Below are 24094 nucleotides of genomic sequence, written 5' to 3'. Positions count from 1 at the left end.
ATCTTTAAAAGCTCGTGTCACAAGTGTCCAAACTTCTGTTTCAACATCACATGTGATTTTGTATATTTATTCTGAGAACTCGGAACCAGAGAGGGAGACGACCAAAAAAAGAAGTCACTAGGTGGCGCTAAAGCTGCTCACCGGCTTTATAAGGACTCACAGTGTTTGATCATCCCTGCCGAGCAGCTGCTGTCTCTGAAATGTGAACAAACTTAAATCTATGAAGACATTCTTCCGACATCATTCCTGCATTATGGTTTTATCTGTGATTCACCAGCAAGTCAGCTACACAGAGTAACACTGGAATTTGTGAAAGTGTCTTTTAATGCTGCATGACAAAGTACAAAAACTGACGTCGTAAAGGATGAAGCAAATCATTGTTGTGCTGAAGTAAACTGCACAAAACACCCTCAGACACATTTTTGCTGTAACTACAACCGCATACTGGTTGCGAAACATGTTTATTCGGACCATTTTTATCCGAGTCTCGCTTTATAAAATAACATTTATGAGGTTTAGGTCAGTCATGCTTCACACTGACGGATCATCGGTTTTGTTTTTATAACTCACAACTCCAAAAGCCCAATTAATCTCCTCCAGCTCCTATATCAGCCAAAAAAAAAAAAAAAAAGGTGGGGGGGGGGGTAATTATTCAACCACAGACACAGGCATTGCCTTGTTTTGAGGTACCAAAGGTCAATTAAGTCCAAAACGATGCCTTAAATTGCGTTACACTCTACAAAAAATCCTCAGTGATTTTAATCAATTATTCATGACACAATCATCTTGTTGTAACAGATCATTTTATTAAAAAAAAGTTGTTTTGTATAGATGCAGACATGTTCAGTTTAAATACAATCTAAAATTAATCTCATATATATCCATACTTTTTTTCATAATACTGGGAACAGGCTGCTTTTTAAAACAATTTGCATCTAGTCACAATTCTATGACAAAGTATGAATTAGCACTGCAGCTATGATGAAAGCATAGTGTTGAGTTTGTATACAAATACACAAAGCACAAAGAATAAAACACATTTACACACTTCTTGTCTCTACTAACTCCTCATAAATAACCAAAATCCAACAGTGAACAAGGAGGAAAACTCGCACATTTTTCACTGGTCACCTTTCATTGGTCCGTTCAGCTCCGTTCTTGATAAATACAACAAAAATACTTCTTCTGACAGGAATCCCTATCACATATATGTTAGTTTGTTTGGAGTGTTTTCAGTTCGAGTCCTCAAGGCTGCTGCTTTTCTGCTCAGAGCCGCAGTTGCAGAGCCGATCCATGATGCTTTGCAGGCTGGGCTCCACGATGCCGAGCATGGGTCTCAGGGAAGGGTCGCCGTTCCAGCAGGCCTCCATCAGCTGCCAGCATTCCTCATCGAAACTGGGCAGCCGCTCCGGTCTGGCACCTGAGAAAGACATGGACACGAGTTAGACCTCCACAGGATGTGTCAAAGCAAACAGCAACCACCCGCAGGTTGGCAGACAGTTCAAATTGTGGCTCCTCGTCTAAATTATTAAATGTTTTACATGGCTGTGCGTCATATAAAAAGGTTTCAGTTCATAAATAGATAGTTTTATCAACCAAATCTGCTTCTTTTCTTTTTGTTTCATACAAATTCATAAAGGTGTGAAAGCTCCAAATGTGCGGCCAGCAGTTTAAACTGAAAGGTTGCAAAGAATACCCCAACCTCGTTATGCCACCAGCTGGTTCAAATATAATTTGAAGCAAGCTTGTTGGAATGTTGCTTTATAGAAAATTTGCCTTCAGGTTCATCTCATGCAAGATAAGTGAGTACACCCCCTAAACACAATAAAATCCCTTCTCATTGCGAGTAGTAGCATTTTTAGCCCGACTCCACTAACTACAACAACATTAGGGTACGGCTTTAGACTGCATTCTGCATGAGCTGTTCCCACTGTTGTATCCTCAAGGAAAATCAGCATGTGCACACAGCTGTTGTGCTCCCATTGATGCGGACTGGAGCTGGTGTCGATCAATACCTGTGACAACAGCAGCATTATTTGACCCGGGGCTCAGTGCTGAATCAACACTTTTGCCCAATGTCCTTAAAAGCCAGAGTTTAGCAAATGTAAATAGTGGGGGGGTTTAACCAGAGTAAAAAGGGCTCAAGTGAAATCTGGTGGGGTGAAACTAAATGGTCCAACAGCAGATAGGTTATTTAAGCTAAAAGTTTTTGTGTTCTTTGTGACACCAGAAAGTACACATCAATCTCTGAGTCTTTCTTTACATGATGGTTGCCCAAAACTAATGTTTATTTATTTTTTTAGGGAAACCCTTACCTTTTTTAACATTGTTCCACAGCTGGTCCTTACTGGAGCATTTCTCAAAGGCTTCTGGAAGCTTCACTGAACCGGTGCAGAGGTACCAGAACAGGATCCCAAAGGCGTAGACATCAACTGAGTTATCATACTTTCCTGTCAGGAGAAGAGCCACCGCAGAGACTGTCATTTCTGCTAAATCAGGTATCACCATTGTAACACACAGCAAGCTGTGAGCAGAAGTTCTTCTCGCAATAATATCACACATGTTCAGCATCACATGACAGGACTGGCCCCTAAAGCAAACATAGGCCTTTCGACTTTGTCGCACTTTGGCTGCTGTTTGAGAGACTTCAGACAAATCAAACAGTTTGACGCAGTACTGCAGGAGTTTCCCCATGATGTCATTAACAGCAGTGTGACTTGCTCAGTAATCGTACCTGTAAACAGCTCCGGAGCCATGTGGATGGGAGTTCCAACAATGCTGCCAGACATCATGGCCTCTGGTTTACAGAAGCCCAGATCAGTGATCTTTGCACGATTTTGTTTGTCCAACTAAAAGGAAAGAAAGAACGATAAGACTGCGTTAGAGTGAAACGATCATTCGTAATGTGCTCTTTAAATCGAGCGCTGTCATACGAGTGGACAAAGAAAGTGTGCTGGAACCCATAACTCTAAATTCTCTACATATTTGGGATGGCTGGTGCTTCAGATAGACTGTTCAATTACAAGTCCCTGGTACGTACTGAAGTTTTGCAATGCATGATGCTGAACACCACACATACTTTGACGTAGTAAAGGAAAGCATCAGTATATTTCACTGGTAGTTGGTGTCAACTTACGAGAACATTTTTCAGCTTTATGTCTCTGTGCAAGAGACCCTGACCGTGCAGGAAACGAATCCCCTCCACCACATCCAGAGCAATCTGAAGTCTCTCCTTCAGTGATAAACCAGCCTGGCAGAGATGGACAAAAATTAAGAAAAAAGAGAGAGAGAAAAAAAAAAGAGTTTAACTGGAGGAACAGAGCAGAGTGGAAAACGAGAGAATGGCTTAAGTTGTTTGACAGTCACTGTAATATCACCTTCAGGCCTGTATAGAGGTCTCGGTGCAGCCGCTCCATGATTAGCAGCACAGCGATGCTGGAGCCGTCTCCGTAAGTGTGATCGATCACTGAGCCGTGCAGGTCCACAAGCCGCGGATGCTTCGGCAGAGTCCTGGAACACAGCACATACCCAATGGTAGAAGTGTGCAAAGATATTTTTGACCTCTAATCGTGACACAGTCCCCTTATTAAAGCAAACCTGTAGTTCACATTAAGAGTTATTTTAATAAGTCTTGAGAAACTCCTCAGATCTGTGGTGGTTGGAGCACTGATAAGTCACAATAGCCTTCAACATCGAGTTGAAGTGAAGCGGAATAGCCTCAACAGTCCAAACAAATCCAACATGGGTGGAGCACGGCTGCTACAAAAGAACAACTGTCAAGTCCAGTAAAAACAAACCCTCCACTTAAACAATGCAGCTGCCTCAGAAACTGCTTACACCTTTTTACATTTCTCATGCACACACACACACACACACACACACACGTTTTTGAGTGCCAGTAAATTTATCATTCCTGACGTGTGTAAATGTTTTCACACTCGCTCTTACTAACTCACCTTGTGTAGTGAAACTCCAAAGCCAAATCATTCCAGTGTTTGTCGTCAGGTGGAACTACCGACTTCAGGGCACACGGGTAGTGTCCTCCCCAACTGTCGCACAGGTACACAACTCCATATTGGCCCCGACCCAACTCTCGCCCAAGCTTCGGCTTTCCTGTGAGAAAACGATCAAATCCATGAAAGTAGAAAAAATTGTGATTGTGAGGTCTGACTTTTTCCTGGATAACAGTTTTGTGATGCAAATGTATTACTCTCTTGAACGCATATTGTTTTGAGAAGCAAAACGCTTTATTTTTTACACCCCAGCCAACTAGCCGGACTACCTTCGTCAACGCCAAAACTCGGCTGGAACTCGGCTCAAAGGACGCAGCGGGGGGTAAGAAAATATTCATAAACAATATTGCTAGTATGGGATGTCATACAGCTTCATGTCAAAAGAGGCAAACTATCCCTTTAAGACTTCAGCCAACAAAGAAATGTCTTGTTTACCTTAGTTTCACTACTTAAGAGAACTATACTGGCATGTGAATGGATTCGGGCCTTTTTAAATGCGGGGAGCACTGCGCGTTGACTTTAAGCTTTGGGTGAACAATGAGCGAGTTCGGTGGTGACTCACCGTGCAGCAGCACGTCCCTCAGGGAGCGGCTCTCCAGAGACAGGCGAGCCAGCCGAGGGGCGTGGTCCTTCCTTACACGAAGCCACAGGTCCTCGGTGCGCTCCAGGCGCCCTGTGTGCCCTTCTTCCAGCTGCAATCACCAACATATGATCCAACATCTCAGGTTTAGCATTAAGAGCAATCAAATGACCTCATTTCTAGGTTGTACTTTGTTGACAAAAATCAATTTTTTCTTATGCGCCTTATGGTTCTAACTCTTCTTGGGGTTTTTTTGTGTGTTGGCTCTGTCTATTTCTTTAGAGTGCAGTCTAAGCTATTCTAAGCTAATAGTTTATGCATGCTTCAAAATTTCAAGTTGTTCTTATGTAAGCAATTTATTTAAAAAAAAAAGTATTCTTCACTAAAAAAATAAGCTTCAGTCAGCTTTTTAAGTGCAAAGATGGAGCCACACTGAAATAAGTCCAAAGCTTTCACTCAACCAACTAAACTAATGAGCACCAACAGCTAAATATTTCAACGAATCAGAGGCCCGAGTTCTCGAGGTCTACCATCTTCATCAATCTTGTTGCAGCTAATTTGTTCCACGTCTTTCAGAAGTTACAGGAAGTTCTCAGGGACTACAGCCCGGCTTCCTTGACCTCTCTCCACGACGAGAGTTGCTCTTTGACTCATTTCATTTTTTTTTTTTTTTTTTAAACCAGAGGGCAACAGTAAATAGATGCCTCCCAGCTGTGTGTAAACACTGAGCTCTGCGGCTCTTTTCAGGGATTTTCAAAGTCTCAGGCTTAGCGCCACCTCTCATACAAAGTCTGGGAAAAGTTTTTGACTTTAAGAAAGCGGGGAATTCTTTTCAAATTCCATCGCATCTCTTAAACCGTGTCGTATGTGTGGAGTCGGACATCGTAGATCGACTTGCGCATAATGTACAATAAATGCGACCTTCTGCTCAACCTCACATGCCGGCTTTTGTAAACAGCAAAGATAGACTTCACTGCTGTGAATGTTAATGTAAATTAAATCTTCTAAAAGCTTGAGGTAAAGATCAGTGGTTGACAAAAGGCACAAAAATCATCATGTGAATGGCACATTTCAATCTTCCCTCGGCTTCCGTTAAGTGAAGCGAGTCGGGACCGAAACTAAAGATCCTTAAAAGTGATATTTCTACAAGTCTAAAAAAAGAGACGGGGGAGAAAAAAAAAATTGTGTCTGAAAATTTGACCCAGACTAAACCAGAGACTGTTACACGCTGTTGCAACTTGAGGATTAAACAGTCTTTTTTTTCCCAATTCATATTACTAATCCTACGTCTCCAGGCAAATGTCTTTTTTCACATTTACAGTAAACTTCAATTCTCTTTCACATTTTTAAAACTTCCTGAAAGCAACATTACATACCAAGAGACTAATACCAAGAAGAGGGGGGGGTCGAAGTAGTGCCGCTGATGTCTCACTGAGACGGCAAAGGGAAGTAGTAACAGAGGCGAATTGTTCACAACTGGTGTGCTTACACACATTAAGCCAGCATTGCAGAACTTGTGACTTTAACCAGTGGTGCGATCGTCACTCGCTCGATTCCACGAGGAAAAGGCGTCGCAGGACTGACACTCTCTGTTTGGCTAGTGTAACGTGTGGGGAGGAACATCCATGAGGCCTGGAGCTTCCTCTAGTCCATCACAGGGCCAAACAAACACAGAGACAAACAGAGCCAGAGGAACACAGAGAGAACAAAACCATGCAGGTGGACACCGTGCAAACTCCAAACAGAAATCCCAGCCAAGATTTGAACCATGAACCTTTCTTGGCTAGAAGCATTGTGCAGCCCACAAGTCAGAGGATTAACACGGACGTCCTTTTTTTTTTACGGCTATAGGGCGAAACCGATGAGTGAAAGAGACGACTGATTCATGAAAGCTTTGGTACTGTGGTAGTTCCAACAACAACGTGACAGACTTCTGATACGGTTTTCTCTGGTCGGTACTACACTCAGGCAGTAAATCAGATTAATAGATACACAATTAGGATCATATCCATCAATATAAGGGATCATCACACATCACATGTTCTATAAAATTGTCACAGTTAATTATTGTATGTATGCAACCGCATCTTCAATAAAGAATTAGTGATGATCCTGATGATTATCAGGAAAACATTTTCACTGAAACCGATTTGTCTGGCTCTTCCTGGAAGAATGCTGCTGCAATTAAAGCAATTCTGGGCTTCAAAGGCAGGGCGGAAAGGAAAAAAGGATTTTAATCCAACCATAAGCTGTGCACTAAAAAGACCTACCTGTCCCACTAATACAGCAGGCGCACAAGCCTCATAAACCATTGAGAGAAAATCAATGCCACAGTATATTTTTAGCTTCCAGTAAATTTGCTGCTGCTGTCTGTTTCTTCCCCGTAGCTGAAGAACATGTAAGTAAATACAGCTGAAAGTGACTGCTAATGCCAACCAATGCTTGATATAAAATGTCACCTGTTTTTTACTCCAAACATAACCTCTTAAAAATGTGTTTTTTGTGTGGGTTGCACTTGCCAAAACATGTCAATTAAACCCTTTCCCACTGCCAGTAGAAACGTGTTTACCTTCAGTACTCTGAGAGTTCCAACTTACCCACAACCGGTCCAGTGGGTACAGCTACCTCCCAGGGAACAAGCCTCTAACTGCCACAACATGGAAGTATGACATTGTACTGTTTCCTGCAGGCTGTGTTGGACCAAAGTTTCTGGTGGGCACAACTGAGTCTGAAACTGCAGATGGACAGTGTGCTGCCAGCTCTATTCCATCTATCTATCCAAGAAGGAAACGCACACATCCCTCTTCCCAGTGACACTCTCCAGCTCCTCCAGGGCGACTCCGAGGCGTTCTCAGGCCAGAAGGGAAACTAAATCCCTCCAGCATGGGGAGGCGACCAGGAGGGGTTCTAACCAAACGAGCCACCTCAGCCGACTCCTTTTGCAGAAGGAGCAGCAGCTCTACAGAGAGCTCCCCATAGAAGCTCAAGCTCCTCCTCCTCGGGCTCCCTCATTTCTGCCGCTTGTATCTGCAACTTCATCCTTTGGGTCACCACCAAAATCTTGCCACCACAGCTGAGGGTCAAAACAAAGATGGACCGGAAATCGAAAGCTTTGCCTTTTGGCAGAGCTCTCGCAGTCCAGCGCACTCATTTCTGCTGATGAAACCCCAATCCATCTGTCCATCGCTCACTCCAACTTGCCATCACACATGAACAGAATCCTCCCCTGCCTAAGGCAGAGACTCACCCAAAGGGAGAACTCTGCTCAGATTTGAGGTGGCTGACTTTCAACCTGGCTGCTTGATCACTTAGCTGCACACTGCTCCAGCGTTGGTTATACATGGAACCGAATATCCCACAAAAGTGACTCCGGTACCCCAAACTCCCACAGCACCACCCACAGTATCCCTTGGGTTACACAGTCAAAAGCCTTCTCCAAGTCCACAAAACACATGAAGACTGGATGATCAGATTCCTATGACCCCACGCCCTCAGTAACTCTGCATGAATGAAGATCTGATCCATTGTTCCATGACCCGGGTGAAAACCACACTGCTCCTCCTAAATCTGAGGTTCCACAATCGGTAGGATCTTTCTTTTTATGACCTTGGAATAAATTTTCCTGATTAAATGCTTTCTCATTGCACGAAAGTCAGATGTCATCCACCTTTTCAAAGTGTGCATGACTCCAGTGCGATAAAAATCATATCAGACGCGGTGTATGTTATGATCGCATTCATCCCAACCAGCCAATCCTCCATCTTTACCATTACATTAAACCACCTTGTTGAGCTTCTTGGTAGTTACCATTTTAAACCATCTGTCGACTTACTGGTCTACAAACTTTGTACTGCTTTGGTCATCTGGTTTACATTGGGTCAAATATGTCTGGAAGCAGTTTGGAGATATATTCTCAAAGGAGCGTCTCCGTCAATCTTTTTTTTTTTTTGCATTTGAAAATAATTTTAAGATTAATGGCTCACTCTTGAGTGAATCATTAAGTACATTAACACTGAATGTTACGGTTTGTTTACACTTCTATTCAATAATTTTACTGGTGTCCAAGAGTCTTTGTTAAAGAGGAGAATCATTTCACCTGGCGGAGAGAAGCTGCAAAGGCCTCGTGGGAGCTGTTAAGCCGGGTTCTGAACTGGGAACAGATGCTTCGAGCCAGTTTGGCAGCGCTGAGACTTTCTATGGCGTCCTGGGCGACTTTACGTTTCCACTCTGGAGTGATGGCTGGAGGGTTCACAAACGTTATCCTGTGGATTATCTATAGGAGGGACAGAAAAAGATCCGAGTGAAGTCCTCCTTATTGTCCTCCACGGTTTCCAAGGGCAACAAAACAGCGGATGCGACCACAATACAACAACGGTCCATTCAGAAGTCATCCGTCAGCGGGTGCACGACTGATATTTTGGAGGCACCGACCTGTTTGATTTGCTCCCAGACGAATCTTGTGACAGAGGATCCTGAATGAAAGGTGACCTCCACATGATAGGCAGCATTTAATAACTGCAACAAATAAGAAAAAGGGGTAAAAAGTTTTAAAAGGCCACAGTGTAAGGATAAGAGTAAAAATCCCCTGTTCGTCCAGAGGCCTCTGAAACAACTAATATGCAGTTCATGTGATACCTTATGTTCAATTTATGAGGAAGTTTTTTTTCTTTCATGCGACATCATATCAACATTTCAGGACATTTAAGGATCCCGTTTCTTGACACTCCCATAACAATTTAGTCTTTTCCAAAAACCACTGCCCACCTGTTTCAGATGATTAGAGGTAATATTATGAACAGAGGAATCAAAGGTGGACTTTTCCAGACTGTTGAGACAACGCTCCAGAGTTCCCACGAAGCTCTCCCTCAGATAGTCCACAGAGCTGATCAGCTTATTCGCCACCGCCTGATTCAAACGCACCACTATCAGCTCCTGGATCAGATGGATGCAGGATTTGATCTCCTTCGACGTAACAGGTTCTCCATTCGTTGTTACAATGATATCTGCGGATGAGAGAAAAGTTTGTTAAGATAATGTGGCATGTGGAACCAATTAGCACAGAGAAATAATGAACTGATGTCATGAGATATTCATTTGAAGATGAACACAATGTGCTGATGCACCATTTTCACAACCGGAGTGTTTGTTTTTTTAATCACCTCGAAGGGATAATCAATCGTTTCTGTCTCAATTTTATATTAGGTGAAAACGATATTGAAGAGTTTATATGAATGGCAACAGACATCTAGCCAAGTTGGATAACAGCAACAACAGGAGCACAGGTACAGCTACAAATGTGGCAAAATGTAAACTTCCCACTACTATTGTGGACAGAAATACACCAATCTAGTAACTACTGTAGAACTTATCAACATTCGATTAGATAGCTTTTATAGCAAGCTTAAATATATGAAATGTTTCTGACAAAAAGTTTGCTCTGGACTTCTTTCTGTCATCTCGACCCAAAGCTAACCAGCAGCCACCAGTACATGTACACTGAAATGAGTTTGTTTCAATCGTTGACAATATTGTGGGAACAATTAATAAGTAAATCATTCAAGTCAAGTCAGCAGGAAACTCATTTGATTTTCCTGAATTAGCCACATTTATCAAACACAGTTCAACTCTATATACTCCCTTTGTGAGGACGTCCCCTGAACAAAAACAGCTGTTGGCAACATAGGGAAAAAGTAAGCTGACGAGACTTTACCAGAACTTAGTAGTTAGAGGTCACAAGTATGTTGGACTTTGATTTTACAGATAGGTCAGTGTGAGTGAGGTCCAAAGGAACCAACTAATGCACCAATCCCCGTGGAGAAGAAGTCCATGGACGGAATGTAAACATGAAAACAAACGATTAAAAAAAAAAAAACAGCACATCATATGTTTCAGGAAGACATCAACGATACACAGTACAACTGTGGAAAAAACACACAATATCACAACTCAGTGGCAGATTTCACTACTGATTTCTTGTCACAGCGAGCATCAAATTCTCCACGTTTTGATGGCACCGTGTCTCAGAGGTTTGTTTATGTTAGTGATAACATGACAGTGAAATACTGCATTTGTTTGGTTTCGGAAAACAGATTACTCCAAAAACGATTAAGAACAGATTTGATTTTACCCAAAAGCGACCCAGATAACCAGAAAAAGATGCTTCTTTGACATTAGCAGGAACCCTGATGTGAGAGACTTTCAACCACTGGTCCAGACCGTGCCACAATTTTGTGAACAGATTGTAAAAATACGACAAGCTCTGACGTGTCTTCTTAGATCTAAACAAAGCCAATCGAAAAACTACTCTGGCCAGTAAAGACAAAACAGCTGTCCATTTCACTTACTGACACAAGCAAGAACAGATCAAATGAAAATAGTATGGATAGGATGCAGACTGTCCGCCAGAGGTGGTCAGCTTCTGCTACGGAGACACGATAAAACAGGGAAGTCTTTCTTGTGATGCCTTTTAACCTCGAAGGGAAATATAAAGACGGCACACAAGTAGTCCTTATTGAGTAATCAACTGTGAAATCACTAATTCAAAAGGTAATCTGAGGCTATAACTGCCAATTTCCCATTTCCAATTATCTAAAATAAAAAACGTAATATGAAAGCACACCATTTTAGAAACAAAATACTCTTCGGTTGTTCTTTAAGCTTTGAAAAGCATCATCTTATCCCCAAAGAGGAGCAAGATTTAGCACAAAATTTGCAAAAACCTCCTCACATGAGAGTCAAACTCACTGTTTAAAGATAAAATAAACATTTTACACAGTTCTATCAAAAAAAAAACTTAAACACATTAGTCTCAAAGACTGGCCTTCAAAGGAGTGAACTAATACATTTCATAGCTCGCCAGTTCATAAAATGAATAATGTTAAAAAAAAAATTTAAAAAAAACGACTGAAAGTACATGACAAGAACCATCCATCCATTATCTGCCGCTTCTCCGGGGATCAGGTCGCGAGGGCAGCAGCTTGAGCAGAGAGACCCAGACGTCCCTGTCCCCGGCCACTTCCTCCAGCTCTTCTGGGGGGACACCGAGGCGTTCCCAGGCCAGCCGAGAAACATAGTCTCTCCAACGTGTCCTGGGTCTTCCCCGGGGCCTCTTCCCAGTGGGACGGGCCCGGAACACCTCACCGGGGAGGCATTCTCACCAGATGCCCGAGCCACCTCATCTGACTCCTCTCGATGCGGAGGAGCAGCGGTTCTACTCCGAGCCCCTCCCGGATGACCGAGCTTCTCACCCTATCTCTAAGGGAGAGCCCAGATAGCCTGCGGAGGAAACTCATTTCGGCCGCTTGTATTCGCGATCTCGTTCTTTTGGTCACTACCCACAGCTCGTGACCATAGGTGAGGGTGGGAACATAGATTGACCGGTAAATCGAGAGCTTCGCCTTCTGGCTCAGCTCCTTCTTCACCACGACGGGCCGGTGCAGAGCCCGCATCACTGCAGACGCCGCACCAATCCGTCTGTCAATCTCCTGCTCCATTCGTCCCTCACTCGTGAACAAGACCCCGAGATACTTGAACTCCTCCACTTGGGGAAGGATCTCATTCCCGACCCGGAGAGAGCATTCCACCCTTTTACGGCCGAGGACCATGGTCTCGGATTTGGAGGTGCTGATTCTCATCCCAGCCGCTTCACACTCGGCTGCAAACCGCTCCAGTGAGAGCTGAAGGTCACGGCCCGACGACGCCAACAGAACCACATCGTCCGCAAAAAGCAGAGACCTGATTCTGAGGTCGCCAAACCGGACCCCCTCAACACCCTGGCTGCGCCTAGAAATTCTGTCAATAAAAATTATGAACAGAATCGGTGACAAAGGGCAGCCCTGACGGAGTCCAACCCTCACAGGAAACATGTCCGACTTACTGCCGGCAATGCGGACCAAACTTTGAAACCGGTCATACAGAGACCGAACAGCCCATATCAAGGAGTCCGGCCCTCCATACTCCCGGAGCACCCCCCACAAGAGTCCCCGAGGGACACGGTCAAACGCCTTCTCCAAGTCCACAAAACACATGTAGACCGGTTGGGCGAACTCCCATGCTCCCTCCAGGATCCTGCGGAGGGTATAGAGCTGGTCCACTGTTCCACGGCCAGGACGAAAACCACACTGCACCTCCTGAAACCGAGATTCGACTATCTGGCGGATCTTCCTCTCCAGTACCCCCGAATAGACCTTACCAGGGAGGCTGAGGAGTGTGATCCCCCTATAGTTGGAACACACCCTCCGGTCCCCCTTTTTAAAGAGGGGGATCACCACCCCGTCCAGAGGCACTGCCCCCGATGTCCACGCGATGCTGCAGAGGCGTGTCAACCAAGACAGCCCCACAACATCCAGAGCCTTGAGGAACTCAGGACGGACCTCATCCACCCCCGGGGCCTTGCCACCGAGGAGTTTTTTGACCACCTCGGCAACCTCAGCCCCAGAAATGGGAGGCCCCACGTCCGAGCCCCCCCAACTCTGCTTCCTCATCGGAAGGCGTGTTGGTAGGATTGAGGAGGCCCTCGAAGTATTCCCCCCACCGACTCACAACGTCCCTAGTTGAAGTCAGCAGAGCCCCGCCCTCACCATACACGGTGTTGACGGTGCACCACTTCCCCCCCATGAGCCGCCGGATGGTGGACCAGAATCTCCTCGAGGCCGTCCAGAAGTCGTTCTCCATGGCCTCCCCGAACTCCTCCCAAGCCCGAGTTTTTGCCTCAGCAACCGCCGAGGCTGCGTTCCGCTTGGCCTGTTGGTACCCATCAGCTGCTTCCAGAGGCCCACTGGCCAAAAAGGCCCGATAGGAGTTGAAACTCCTCCTTACTGGGGATTCCGCCAGCCGTTCCCAACAGACCCTCACAATACGTTTGGGCCTGCCAGGTCTGACCGGCTTCCTCCCCCACCAGCGGAGCCAACTCACCACCAGGTGGTGATCAGTTGACAGCTCCGCCCCTCTCTTCACCCGAGTGTCCAGGACATACGGCCGCAAGTCCGACGATACGACCACAAAGTCGATCATCGAGCTGCGGCCTAGGGTGTCCTGGTGCCAAGTGCACATATGGACATCCTTATGCCTGAACATGGTGTTCGTTATGGACAGTCCGTGACGAGCACAGAAGTCCAACAACAAAACACCACTCTGATTCAGATCGGGGGGGGGGGCGTTCCTCCCAATCACGCCCCTCCAGGTCTCACTGTCATTGCCCACGTGAGCATTGAAGTCCCCCAGCAGGACGAGGGAGTCTCCCGGAGGAGCACTCTCTAGTGCGTCCTCCAGGGACTCCAAAAAGGGTGGGTACTCTGAACTGCCGTTCAGTGCATAAGCACAAACAACAGTCAGGACCCGTCCCCCCACCCTAAGGCGGAGGGAGGCTACCCTCTCGTCTACCGGGGTGAACCCCAATGTACAGGCGCACAGCCGGGGGGCAATAAGTATGCCCACACCTGCTCTACGCCTCTCACTACGGGCAACTCCAGAGTGGAAGAGAGTCCAACCCCTCTCGAGGAGGCTGGTTCCGGAGCCCAAGCCATGCGTCGAGGTGAGTCCGACTATATCTAGCCGGAACCGCTCAGCCTCGCGCACCAGCTCAGGCTCCTTCCCCAGCAGAGAGGTGACGTTCCACGTCCCGAGAGCCAGCTTCAGTAGCCGAGGATCAGACCGCCAAGGTCCCCGCCTTCGGCTGCCGCCCAGCTCACACTGCACCCGACCCCCATGGCCCCTCCCACGGGTGGTGAGCCTGTCGGAAGGGGGACCCGTGTCGTTTCTTCGGGCTGTGCCTGACCGAGCCCCACGGGCACAGACCCGGCCACCAGGCGCTCGCCGGCGGGCCCCACCTCTGGGCCTGGCTACAGGGGGAGGCCCCGGTGACCCCCGTCCGGGCAAGGGAACACGGTATCCAAAAATATCATTCATCATAGGGGTTTTGTGAACTGTTCTTTGTCTGGTCCCTCATCTAGGATCTGTTTGCCATGGGTGACCCTACCAGGGGCTTAAAGCCCCAGACAACATAGCTCCCAGACTCATTGGGGCACGCAAACCCCCCCACCACGGTAAGGTGACAGCTCAAGGGGGATGACAAGAACTATTTCCTTAATATAAGAGATCTAAAAGTAACACAGAAACGCATCACCTGATGAGCTACTAATGTCAAAGTATATCCTTTTTTTCAATATCAACTTTAAAAGAGCTAATCCGCATATACTTCAGACAGCTTTGTACGTGAAATACATTATCATGGCAAACTTCAGAAAAGTGCTGGCAGTTCATTTCACCCCGCACAGGGTCATAAAAAGATGGCGGTCATGGATAACAACAAGCATGCGACGCAGTCTGGGATAAAACACTAATCGGCAACATTTACGGTCAGCTCCCACAAACGGGCTTTTCTATCTTTATTGTGATCGTTTCTGACATATCATATGACTACAGCACAGACGCGTGCAATGCTGCTTCTCCTCCATTTTCATGGGCACAACTTCTGCCCATATGACAGGGTGTCTAAAAATTAGGCTGGTTTTGACGCTCGGAAAGAACGTTTTGCGGATACTCGTGAAAAACAAAAACAAAAAATAGAAGGTTTGAAGCGTGCATTGAAATAGTTTACGTTTATTAAATATAGCTCATTTTAAACATTGTTGAATCTGAGGTTTAACTTCACTTTTCATCTCCACCAAAGACATTGTGTAGAATGTTTAGTTTATTTCCCTTTTTTTTTTTTTTTTTTTACAGGATTACTCAAACAAGAGTTTGAGTTTGAGTTTTCAAACAAGGAGTGCCAAGGCCCACCTCTAGATGCAGGACTTTTCATTCAGGGAGGAGGTATGTGGTCACGCTTGACTTAATTACTTCTGAACCAATATTCTGATTTTACTCGTCAAACTCTGCTAAGCATCTATGTCCACGACACGCAAAAAAATTGAAAACTTGGAGAATTGAAACCCTCCCTGTTGCATACGTCCAGGGACCTTACTCACTAACCTGTAAACTCTAGGTTGGCTGCGTCCTCCAGTAGCTGCTCTTTCATGCTGCTAAGAGTCTCCACAATCATCTCCTTCATCTCTTCCTGTTTGCGGTTAGCGATGGCCATAAGGGAGTTGAAGAGTTCGCCCTCTTTCTCACGGGTGTACTCCAGCCGGCGGGGAGTTATCTGCAAGTCCCTCTGCATGTCAAAAGCCTGCAGGTCAGCGAAGCACAGACGACAAAGGTCTGTTAGTGTTTCTGTCAAGGTCATACAGCGTAAAAGCACACCGAGACAAAGATATTCATGCAGTGACGGTAGCAAATGTCGCTGGGGGCAGTAAAAACAAACACACGGATGACCAGTGCTAGGACACCATCATCTTCTGACCTGGTTGATGAAAAGATCTAGACATCGACAGTGAAGCCCGTTAAGCAGGTTGGCCGCCTCCACCTGTTGGTTTTGGAGCACTTGGCGAGCGAATGGCACCAGCAACCTGTGCAGTCTCTCAAAAGATTCGCCAAGCATGCTCTGGGGCTTGGCACCCGGGTTGGGCATCTGTGTGGGGGCTCCACAGGAACAGTTTCCTGTTGGGCTGTTTACCAAGCCAAGCGAGAGTAGCTGCTTGTGAAGGGCGCTTTTCTCCCTCTCTTTCTCCTTCTCTGCTCGGCGGCCGGGTTCTGGGGATGCTGCGACCGTGGCGTCAGGGAGACGAACAAAACAGATGGGAAACGAGAGCATCTGTTTGACCTTCCGGAGCTCGGCCACCTGCTCGGGGCTTAGGGAGTCCCGGTTGATGGCGTAGAGAATGACGGGAATCACGCTGCGTTTGCAGTCTTCCAACACCTCTTCAATGGGCTGGACACTTGAACAGGGCACCACCATGACCTTTGCTTCCTGAAAGCGAACCACAAGTAAACCACAAAAAAGTGTGATGCTCGTTTCAAACACATGTGTATTTCTTGTATGAGGAAAAGTTGCACACCACATTAAACCCGAGAACATCACCCCACAATGACTTATGCTGAAAGCCACCGACACAGGCACAACGAGGAGGATACTGCTGGGATTATTTGACAAATATTGCTAAAAATCAGAAACCAAATTTAAACGGGCCGCGTAATTATTTACAGGAACAGTATTGAAATGTTCGGTGTGCAATGACAAAGGCATGTGTCAGCTTTATGTGGCATTTAAGCATCTCTCTGGATCCACAAATTCCTCACAGCAACAAACTAATAACATCACCAACTATAATAAAAGTCAGAGAGGAGTTGTATGATCATATGACGCCAACAAGTACAAGCTTTACTGCTTCAATCGGTCTCTGTTGTAGATTAACTGTGTCCCCCTGTGGAGCATTTATACAATAAAGCCCTTATTCAGACATCAAACACGCAACATTAATGGCTTCATTAATCTGTTAAAACAGCATTCTTTCATCCAGATTTTGATCATTTCAGCCGCAGTGCTACTCACGCTTCATTTGCCTGTGAAAGTAATGGGAAGAGCCATTGCGCACGCAATAATCTACTATAGGTCTGAACTGAACGGTACATACAGCGGGGTGTAAATGGTAGTGTTTATGGAGCCGCAACTTTCTCAGAACACGTTCATATGCCATGTCAACCGTGCAGCGGTTACGTAAAACATAGCGATAGAGGATGGGAACAACTGAAAATATCCCTTTTCTACATTTTGAAACTTACTGAGCATTGTACTTATGAGGGTTTAATTGTACAGTAACAGCATAACTCTTATCAGCTTTTTTGACATTTTCTAAGAAAATTGATGAGTCGGGATGCAGTACGTTTTTTTGTTTTTTTTTTACAAGTTGACCTCTTAAACTGCCACAGTGAAGCACCACAGTAACGAGTGAACCCCAATTTGTGGCACTAAACCCAAAGTTAGACCTGAGGTCACCCCACTAAGTCACAGGCCCTCTTTGTAGTACCGTACGTACCTCTGGTTGCTCTGAATAATCCACAGACCTGACCGTAAACAACTTAATAAATACTCCCACAACAGCGAATTTTAAAAAGATTTGTTTGTCTAAAATAGTTTGTCATTGAGACAAAACTACCCTTTGTGGACCTGAACCGGCGCTGCATATGAGCATGCCTTAAAGTCTAAATGACAAACAACAACCGTCCAGACCCAATTTTTCCAACCCACGTATCACATGCTCCTTCTACCTCTGGACACATTATGGTAAATAAATATTTGTGGTGGTCTTGGGGAGGGTCTGTTACGAGGCAGGAAAAAACATGACACATGTAAAAAGGTTTTCTTAACCCTTGACAAATAACAGCAAAAATAGACTCGCAGATAGCTTGAGAGGGAAACCGTGACGAGGAAGACGGCCAGAGAAAAGAGGCAGAAATGACCAACAGCTAAACAAAGGAGACAGTCAGTCCTGTCTCCAAGAAACAAGAGGCGAGCCCGTTTGGGCAGTCTCTTTGGAACAAAGATAGCCTGCAAACATTTTGTTCACGACCAGTTCGAATCAGTACAGTGTTTAAAATTGCCTCCCGTCTCCAGTAACAACTCTTCACGATAATGTCTGCGGGGCAGTTTGAAGTTACTGCTCTGTTTTATTTCATCTTTTAAGACGGGCAGTGTTCCTGTGACCAAGCTCTATAAAGTAGCACAGCAAAGACAAATGGGCCACGGATGAAATCAGAAATCCCCTCTATTAGCATTCTTTAAGGGTAACTGCTAATGTCACAGTCCTTTGCAAACATGCGGGCTGCCACATGTTACCTTATCGACCCCTGACGGCCAACGAAGCAGAATATGTAGCTCAAAAGAATTTTAGAAACACGGTGGCAGGTTAGCACCCCTCATGTCTTCAAGGTTAGGCCGCGAGGGTGAAGCGAAGCTAATTAGCAAGTTGGTTCTCATCTGCGGGCCTCCAAAACACACTGCTGTGACTATGGCAGAAGTGTGTGAATACCACAGCCATTAGAGACATTCTGTGGCTTCATTTATCTTGAACTAAATATGGCTCTGTCTTATTCATTCAGGAGGAACATAAAGCCCAGCAGCACGTGTTTTAAGCTTATGACAAAACCACATTTAATGCCAGCTTAATACAAGATTTATGTTCCATAAAGTACAGCAAATGAGGCAAACATAGATATGAGGTAAGATTACACTGGACTACCAAAAAAAAAAAAGAGCTATAAAAGCTTCTTTGGTCCCCCCCCAAAAAAAACTTTTTAATTCAGATAAAGGATTGCAAATCTCTTGTGAAAAGGGAAAGTGTATGTATAATGAAGGTCTTTGTTTCCCTCACGGATGCTCTCCTTTCAGGCAGTTATTGATCTTACTGAAGATGATCTTACGCAGTAATGGCAGCGATGTTCAAATATAGTAAAGATAATGAAACTTTTACGCTGAAAGTTCAGTTTGTCATTCCACTGTAATGATCGGTCTCGTCTGTACTTTTTTTTTTTAAATCTCGGACGTATAATCTGAGGATCTGATGGATGCTTGTGAGCATGGCGTGTGTCAAACATTTGGTTTGACTGCAGCGAAAAAATTTTGGATTGGGAAAAAAAAAAAAAAAAAACTCCATGAAAGGGTCTTTCTGTGTTAAGAGCTTCAGACAAAAATGTTGGTCGAGGCAAATAAGTCAGTTTTTGCAGTGTCATGAGCAACCAGTGTCCCAGAATTTAGCCGTAACCATGGCAACTGTATCACAGCAAAGGGTTTGGGATCTTTTTTTTCTTTTTTTACATGACCCAGTCATGTGAATCGCACCAGACCAGGGGCATTACGTAAGGGGGCTGGGCTGGTGGGTCGCCCTGAGAAGCAGCTAAGCCCAGTTTCTGTGTGATGCTAGCGAAAGGGCCTCAGTCTAAACGATTAGAGGCCAATTTCCATGTGTTCCATGACTAAAAATCCTTACACCGTGTTAAATCGTCTCATTCCCACAGGATATTGTGATTTTCAGGTCACACTGGCTGAATTTGTTGCATGATGGTAACACCGTGTCCAACATTTCTCCCCTTTTTTCCTCTCCACATCACTCGAACCTGTGAGTCTTATTTCAACGAGTGCTCAAAACTGAGACAGGGGGGAAGAGCGTGTTCCTTAAACAGCGGCACAGATCAGGTGAGGCTAAAATAAGCGAATAACTAAATAAAAGGCAAAGAAAAGAACTGAACAACCCAGGAAATAATCCGCTCGCTCAGATGTCTGGGAGCTGGGAGCCATGAGAGCAAAGGCTAGTTGAGGTGAAAGACGACGACAAAAATATCTCATCAATCTTTTCCTTTTTAAGCAGGAGATCCGACCTCCGACAATAATAAGCAGAGAATTGAATCGAGGAGTTAGTGATGTCAAAATCACCACGATTCACATCTGCAAGATGTTAAATGTTGTTTATATGTAAAACAACTTTAAACCAGCAGTAACTTAGGTGAATGTTACAAATAAAATCCATTTCAGTGTCACTGTGACTGCTTTAGCTGCTCCACTACTCACTGCTCTGTTCCTGCGTATATCAGGAATATTCTCCTCAATGGTTTATTGAATGTCAAATCACTGCGGAATAAAATGGCAATTAAAAAGTCCCAGAGTAAAGGTGACATCTTCTATCGTCTTCCTGTTTTCGACTAAAACCATTAAACCTCCCAAAAGTACTTTTTTTTTTACAACAACAGTTGCTCTCATATTTTAGGAGACAGGATCAAATCAAGTTTCACCATTTTTGCCTAGAAAAAAACAGAAGTGCATCATTTTAAATCATTATAGCATCAAAATATGAATTGTAAGCATTATTATGTATAAATTATATATATTATTACATAAGCTATCCTGTTACAACAAACACATGTAAACAAAGTTCACACATATCAGAACATTGTTTAAAGCTTCATCTGAAGTTCCCCTTAAATCAGGCCAGAGATGATGCATATAATCTTTTATTCAATAGCAACTGAATCATATGTCAGTGAAAGCCTCCTTAGTGTGAGAGGGAGTGCTGTCTGCCACTGAAATATGACACCTAATTTTGAATCTAATTGTAAGCCTCCAGATTGCTTCACCTTCCCTCTCCATTTATAGTGAATAAAGTAGTAAGTGACATAATGATCAATCTGTGTGAGGGTAAGTGTCTATGGGCAGGGAGGCTAACCAATTGCACTTAATGCTAAAAGAAATGTTTAAACAAATGGTCGTAGACTACCTGAAGCAGCGGGTGATGCAGGGTGATTTCCAGCTCTGCTAGCCTGTGAGCCGGGTCCTCGCACTCCTCGTGGATCTCCAAGTCCTCCCTTGGAACTGTATCCCAGCGCCCGCGGTTTGCCGCCAACTGGTGCACCAGCTCATACTGGCCCGGAAGTGCCAAACTGAGCCGGGTCTGCCTCCCATGGGTGAAACACAGTTTCCGCCTCTTACAGACGGTGCCCTGGACTCCTTCACAAGCCTCTCCGGCCTCTGGGCCCAGCGGCAGCAGCCTTTCCCCCAGAAGGCAGTTAAGCAGCTGGTAGCGGGCGGTGCAGTCCTGGCCCAGCACCAGGATGTACGGGGCAGCGCCCACAGTGCTGCGTAGGAACTCTTCCTCGTGGCTTGGAAAAGAGATGCAGCTAAGCTGGCCTGTGAAATGGATCAGAAAAAAGGCGATACAGAAGGTGGTCTGGGGACTCAAAACTTGTAGTCGTGCCTTTGAGGTTTTTAAGAACTATCATTGAGCACAATAAGCAGAGATGAGTTACTCGGGGACAGGCTGCTCTTTGTGTCCACATGCTATTCTCAGAATATGCAGCTGCTCAACGTTTAACACGTAAACACATCAAAACATTTGGTATCATTCCCTGGTCATCATCACCAGATCTAATCCCGAGATTTGGAGCACAAATACAGAGGAACCAATTTGCCCTTATTATTGCAGTATCAGTCATAATCCACTGGGATGCTGAGTCACAGTGCAGAACAGTTATATAACAAACATGCCCTCTTCATATTCATACACAGCTGCATCTGACATGAACGCAGTCTTACTTTAACCCAAACCTGCCATTTCTCTACTGACCCCATACCTTGACCCATCACGGCTGCACCTCCAGCCCTGCAGCCCTGCTCACAAACTACACCATTAAAAAAAAGCCACATCAAAACCTCATTAAATTCAACATTAAGCAGGTTCAAACAAGACATTTGCAATATGAATCTGATAAGCAGGCAAACACATAGCTTGGGTCATGAAATGCAGCATTGTGGTGCGAGTTTTGTGTCGATTGTGGCAACTCTCCAGCTTAAGATTGTTCACTCGAGACTGATAAGGAACATTTTGACCTCTGATTACAGGACACCAGCCCCTAATGAGCATACCACTCCCAAATATGCGTTGCAACACTTTCATGAATGCACTATCACTACAGTGTGCTTCATAGCCCGTGTGCATCACAGAAAAGATGCTAACTGCGCTCATAAGATGTTTTGGATATACGAGGCTGTGATAAGGGGATAATAACATGACTGTGATCTGAATGAAGATCTAACAAGTATCAAACGAGACGCAGCTGAAAAGAGAAAATCTCTGGGGCTCAACCAACTAAGCAGAAATCTCAGCATATTTGGTGCTATTAAGTCTGCTCATGCTTTTCAGAGGGGGTTTAATCTCCTTCCATGACCCTGATGAATGGGCTTTTTTCAGCCTGCAGGTTGGTGGAGTAATCGCTTGGCAGCAGCAGCAGCAACTAGTTGGCTCTCTTTGTTTTCCTTCTGGAAGTATGGTCCAGCTGCAGATGTTCTTTTGTTTGTCTGTCACCTCAGCAGCAGGTTCAAATGTGGTTAAACGCACTGACATTTCAACACTCAAATGAAAGATGTTGTCGCTGTGTCTCTTCAAACTTACCCGCCTCCAGAGAAGCTGAATCCGAGCTTATGGTCGACGCACAGGCGTTGCTGTAGTTTTGCCTTATTTCTCGTAGGAAACTATTAGTCTCCTTCAGGTTCTTCTTAAGCTGTATGGAGTGTTTGTTATAGCTGTTAAATGTCCTCGTCAGCTCCCGAGCCAAAGGAGTGATTTTCTGTTGTTGCACATTTCCCTCCATGATGGACAGGTCGAGTTGCCGTTTCCTTCTCAGTGTGGTTTGAAAGGTTAGGATGGTGCCAAACAACCCAACTGAGCTTCTAAGTCAAGATGCTCAAATGAAAACGTGCTGTTATCCCACCTTTTCTGTTATTATCTAGTTAGCTGTCATGCTTGTCCGCCCACCTGTTAGGCTGTGTCCAACAACCCGTGTAGGAATGTGTTTAACGCGAGTGTATCATTAGTAAACAGTACCTTTAGTCTCCTGTCAGAGAATGGGGAGTGGGCATTTGTTGTTGTATTGACTAGCTGCTAGCTTGACGTATTGACTGCTCGAGACTCCTTCCACCAACAAACTAGCATTTATTTCATCTCATCTTAGCCGTATTTCCCCGTAAACACAGAAGGTTTTCTCTGGATACAAACTGAAACTGCTCTTATAGTCTTAAAACCAAAGGGTACGAAGACCGTGGTCTTATGTTGTTCAGTACTATGCTAAGTAATCTGTGATTTGCGACCTAGCCGTGGTCCACATATGTTAGCGCTGCTAGCCAGACTGCATCTCCTGTCCGTCCCCACCTTGGCCTGGCGTAACAAACATACTCTTCAACTTCGCATAAACAGTCCGGAGTGCAGTTTTGCAGCCATGCAGCCCTGTGTTTCAAAGGTTGGGCCCAACTCTTAGCAACATAAACAGCCTGCGCACGACCAAAGTGTCGCTATTTTCCCGATGAGGCTCAGTGGGAAAACCTTCTTAAAGTGCCTCCGGACTGGAGAAGCGGGCGGACATCTTCCACCCCAGGGAGCAACGACACCACGGCTTAATGAAGCTGCCTGCTTCCTCTCGGTGAAGACGACGAAACAGAAGAAGAAGAAAACATGTAGCGGTGCCGCAGAGCGAGGTGTGTTTGGGCCGAGTCACATAGCTGAGCTGAGACGAGGCAAGGCAATCAAATCACAGCAAAATAGAAAGTCAAGCATACCCAGAGTCAGAGATAGGACTGGGCGGGGCCAGAAGCCACGCACTGCTACCTGGGAAATGTAGGCACGTTGCTTTTGGTGCATTAACAGCTATTTTACTGAATGAACCTGTTTTATCTGTTTATAATTTCCACTGGAATAAAGTTAAAACCGTACCCATGCAAAAAGAAGCTGCACCCGCCAACATTAAAAGTAATAATGATAAATTAAATTAAAAAAAAAAACTGACAGCAAGTCTTGACACTGTTTTTAGCCGCTGTCAGCTACTCTGAGCAACTGGATGCAGTCAAGAACCTTTGGAGATGAAAAAACAGTAGCAGATGTGCATATGAAGGCATAAATACTGTACATTTAATGACAAGGGGTTCAAATTTGTATGTATGGGTTCTATACCCAGTTTCCTTGTCTAAACAATAATTAGGCAAAAATTTAAGCAAATGAATAAAAAATCACAAGCTGTATATTTGGAGTTGTTCCTGTCAGCAGGGTGAACTAAAATCATTTATAGTTGAGTGTAAAACGTTTGA

General features: G+C 45.0%; 1 protein-coding gene across 1 annotated transcript; it reads right to left on the bottom strand.

The window, feature by feature from the left end:
- Positions 1 to 786: 786 nt before the first annotated feature.
- Positions 787 to 23590, bottom strand: dstyk (dual serine/threonine and tyrosine protein kinase). The gene is made up of 14 exons (XM_075461016.1): positions 22410 to 23590; positions 20739 to 21148; positions 15935 to 16441; positions 15565 to 15760; positions 9358 to 9596; positions 9025 to 9108; positions 8690 to 8866; positions 4576 to 4705; positions 3957 to 4113; positions 3378 to 3510; positions 3137 to 3250; positions 2735 to 2849; positions 2316 to 2450; positions 787 to 1420 (listed from the first exon to the last, which is right to left on the bottom strand). The coding sequence occupies exons 1-14, from the start codon at positions 22606 to 22608 to the stop codon at positions 1233 to 1235; spliced, it is 2784 nt and encodes a 927-aa protein (XP_075317131.1). The 5' UTR covers positions 22609 to 23590; the 3' UTR covers positions 787 to 1232.
- Between the last annotated feature and the right edge of the window lie 504 nt (positions 23591 to 24094).

This window comes from Odontesthes bonariensis, chromosome 3, assembly GCF_027942865.1.
Source record: "Odontesthes bonariensis isolate fOdoBon6 chromosome 3, fOdoBon6.hap1, whole genome shotgun sequence".
In the NCBI taxonomy this organism is placed as follows: domain Eukaryota; kingdom Metazoa; phylum Chordata; class Actinopteri; order Atheriniformes; family Atherinopsidae; genus Odontesthes; species Odontesthes bonariensis.
This window is presented reverse-complemented; position numbering and strand designations above follow the sequence as displayed.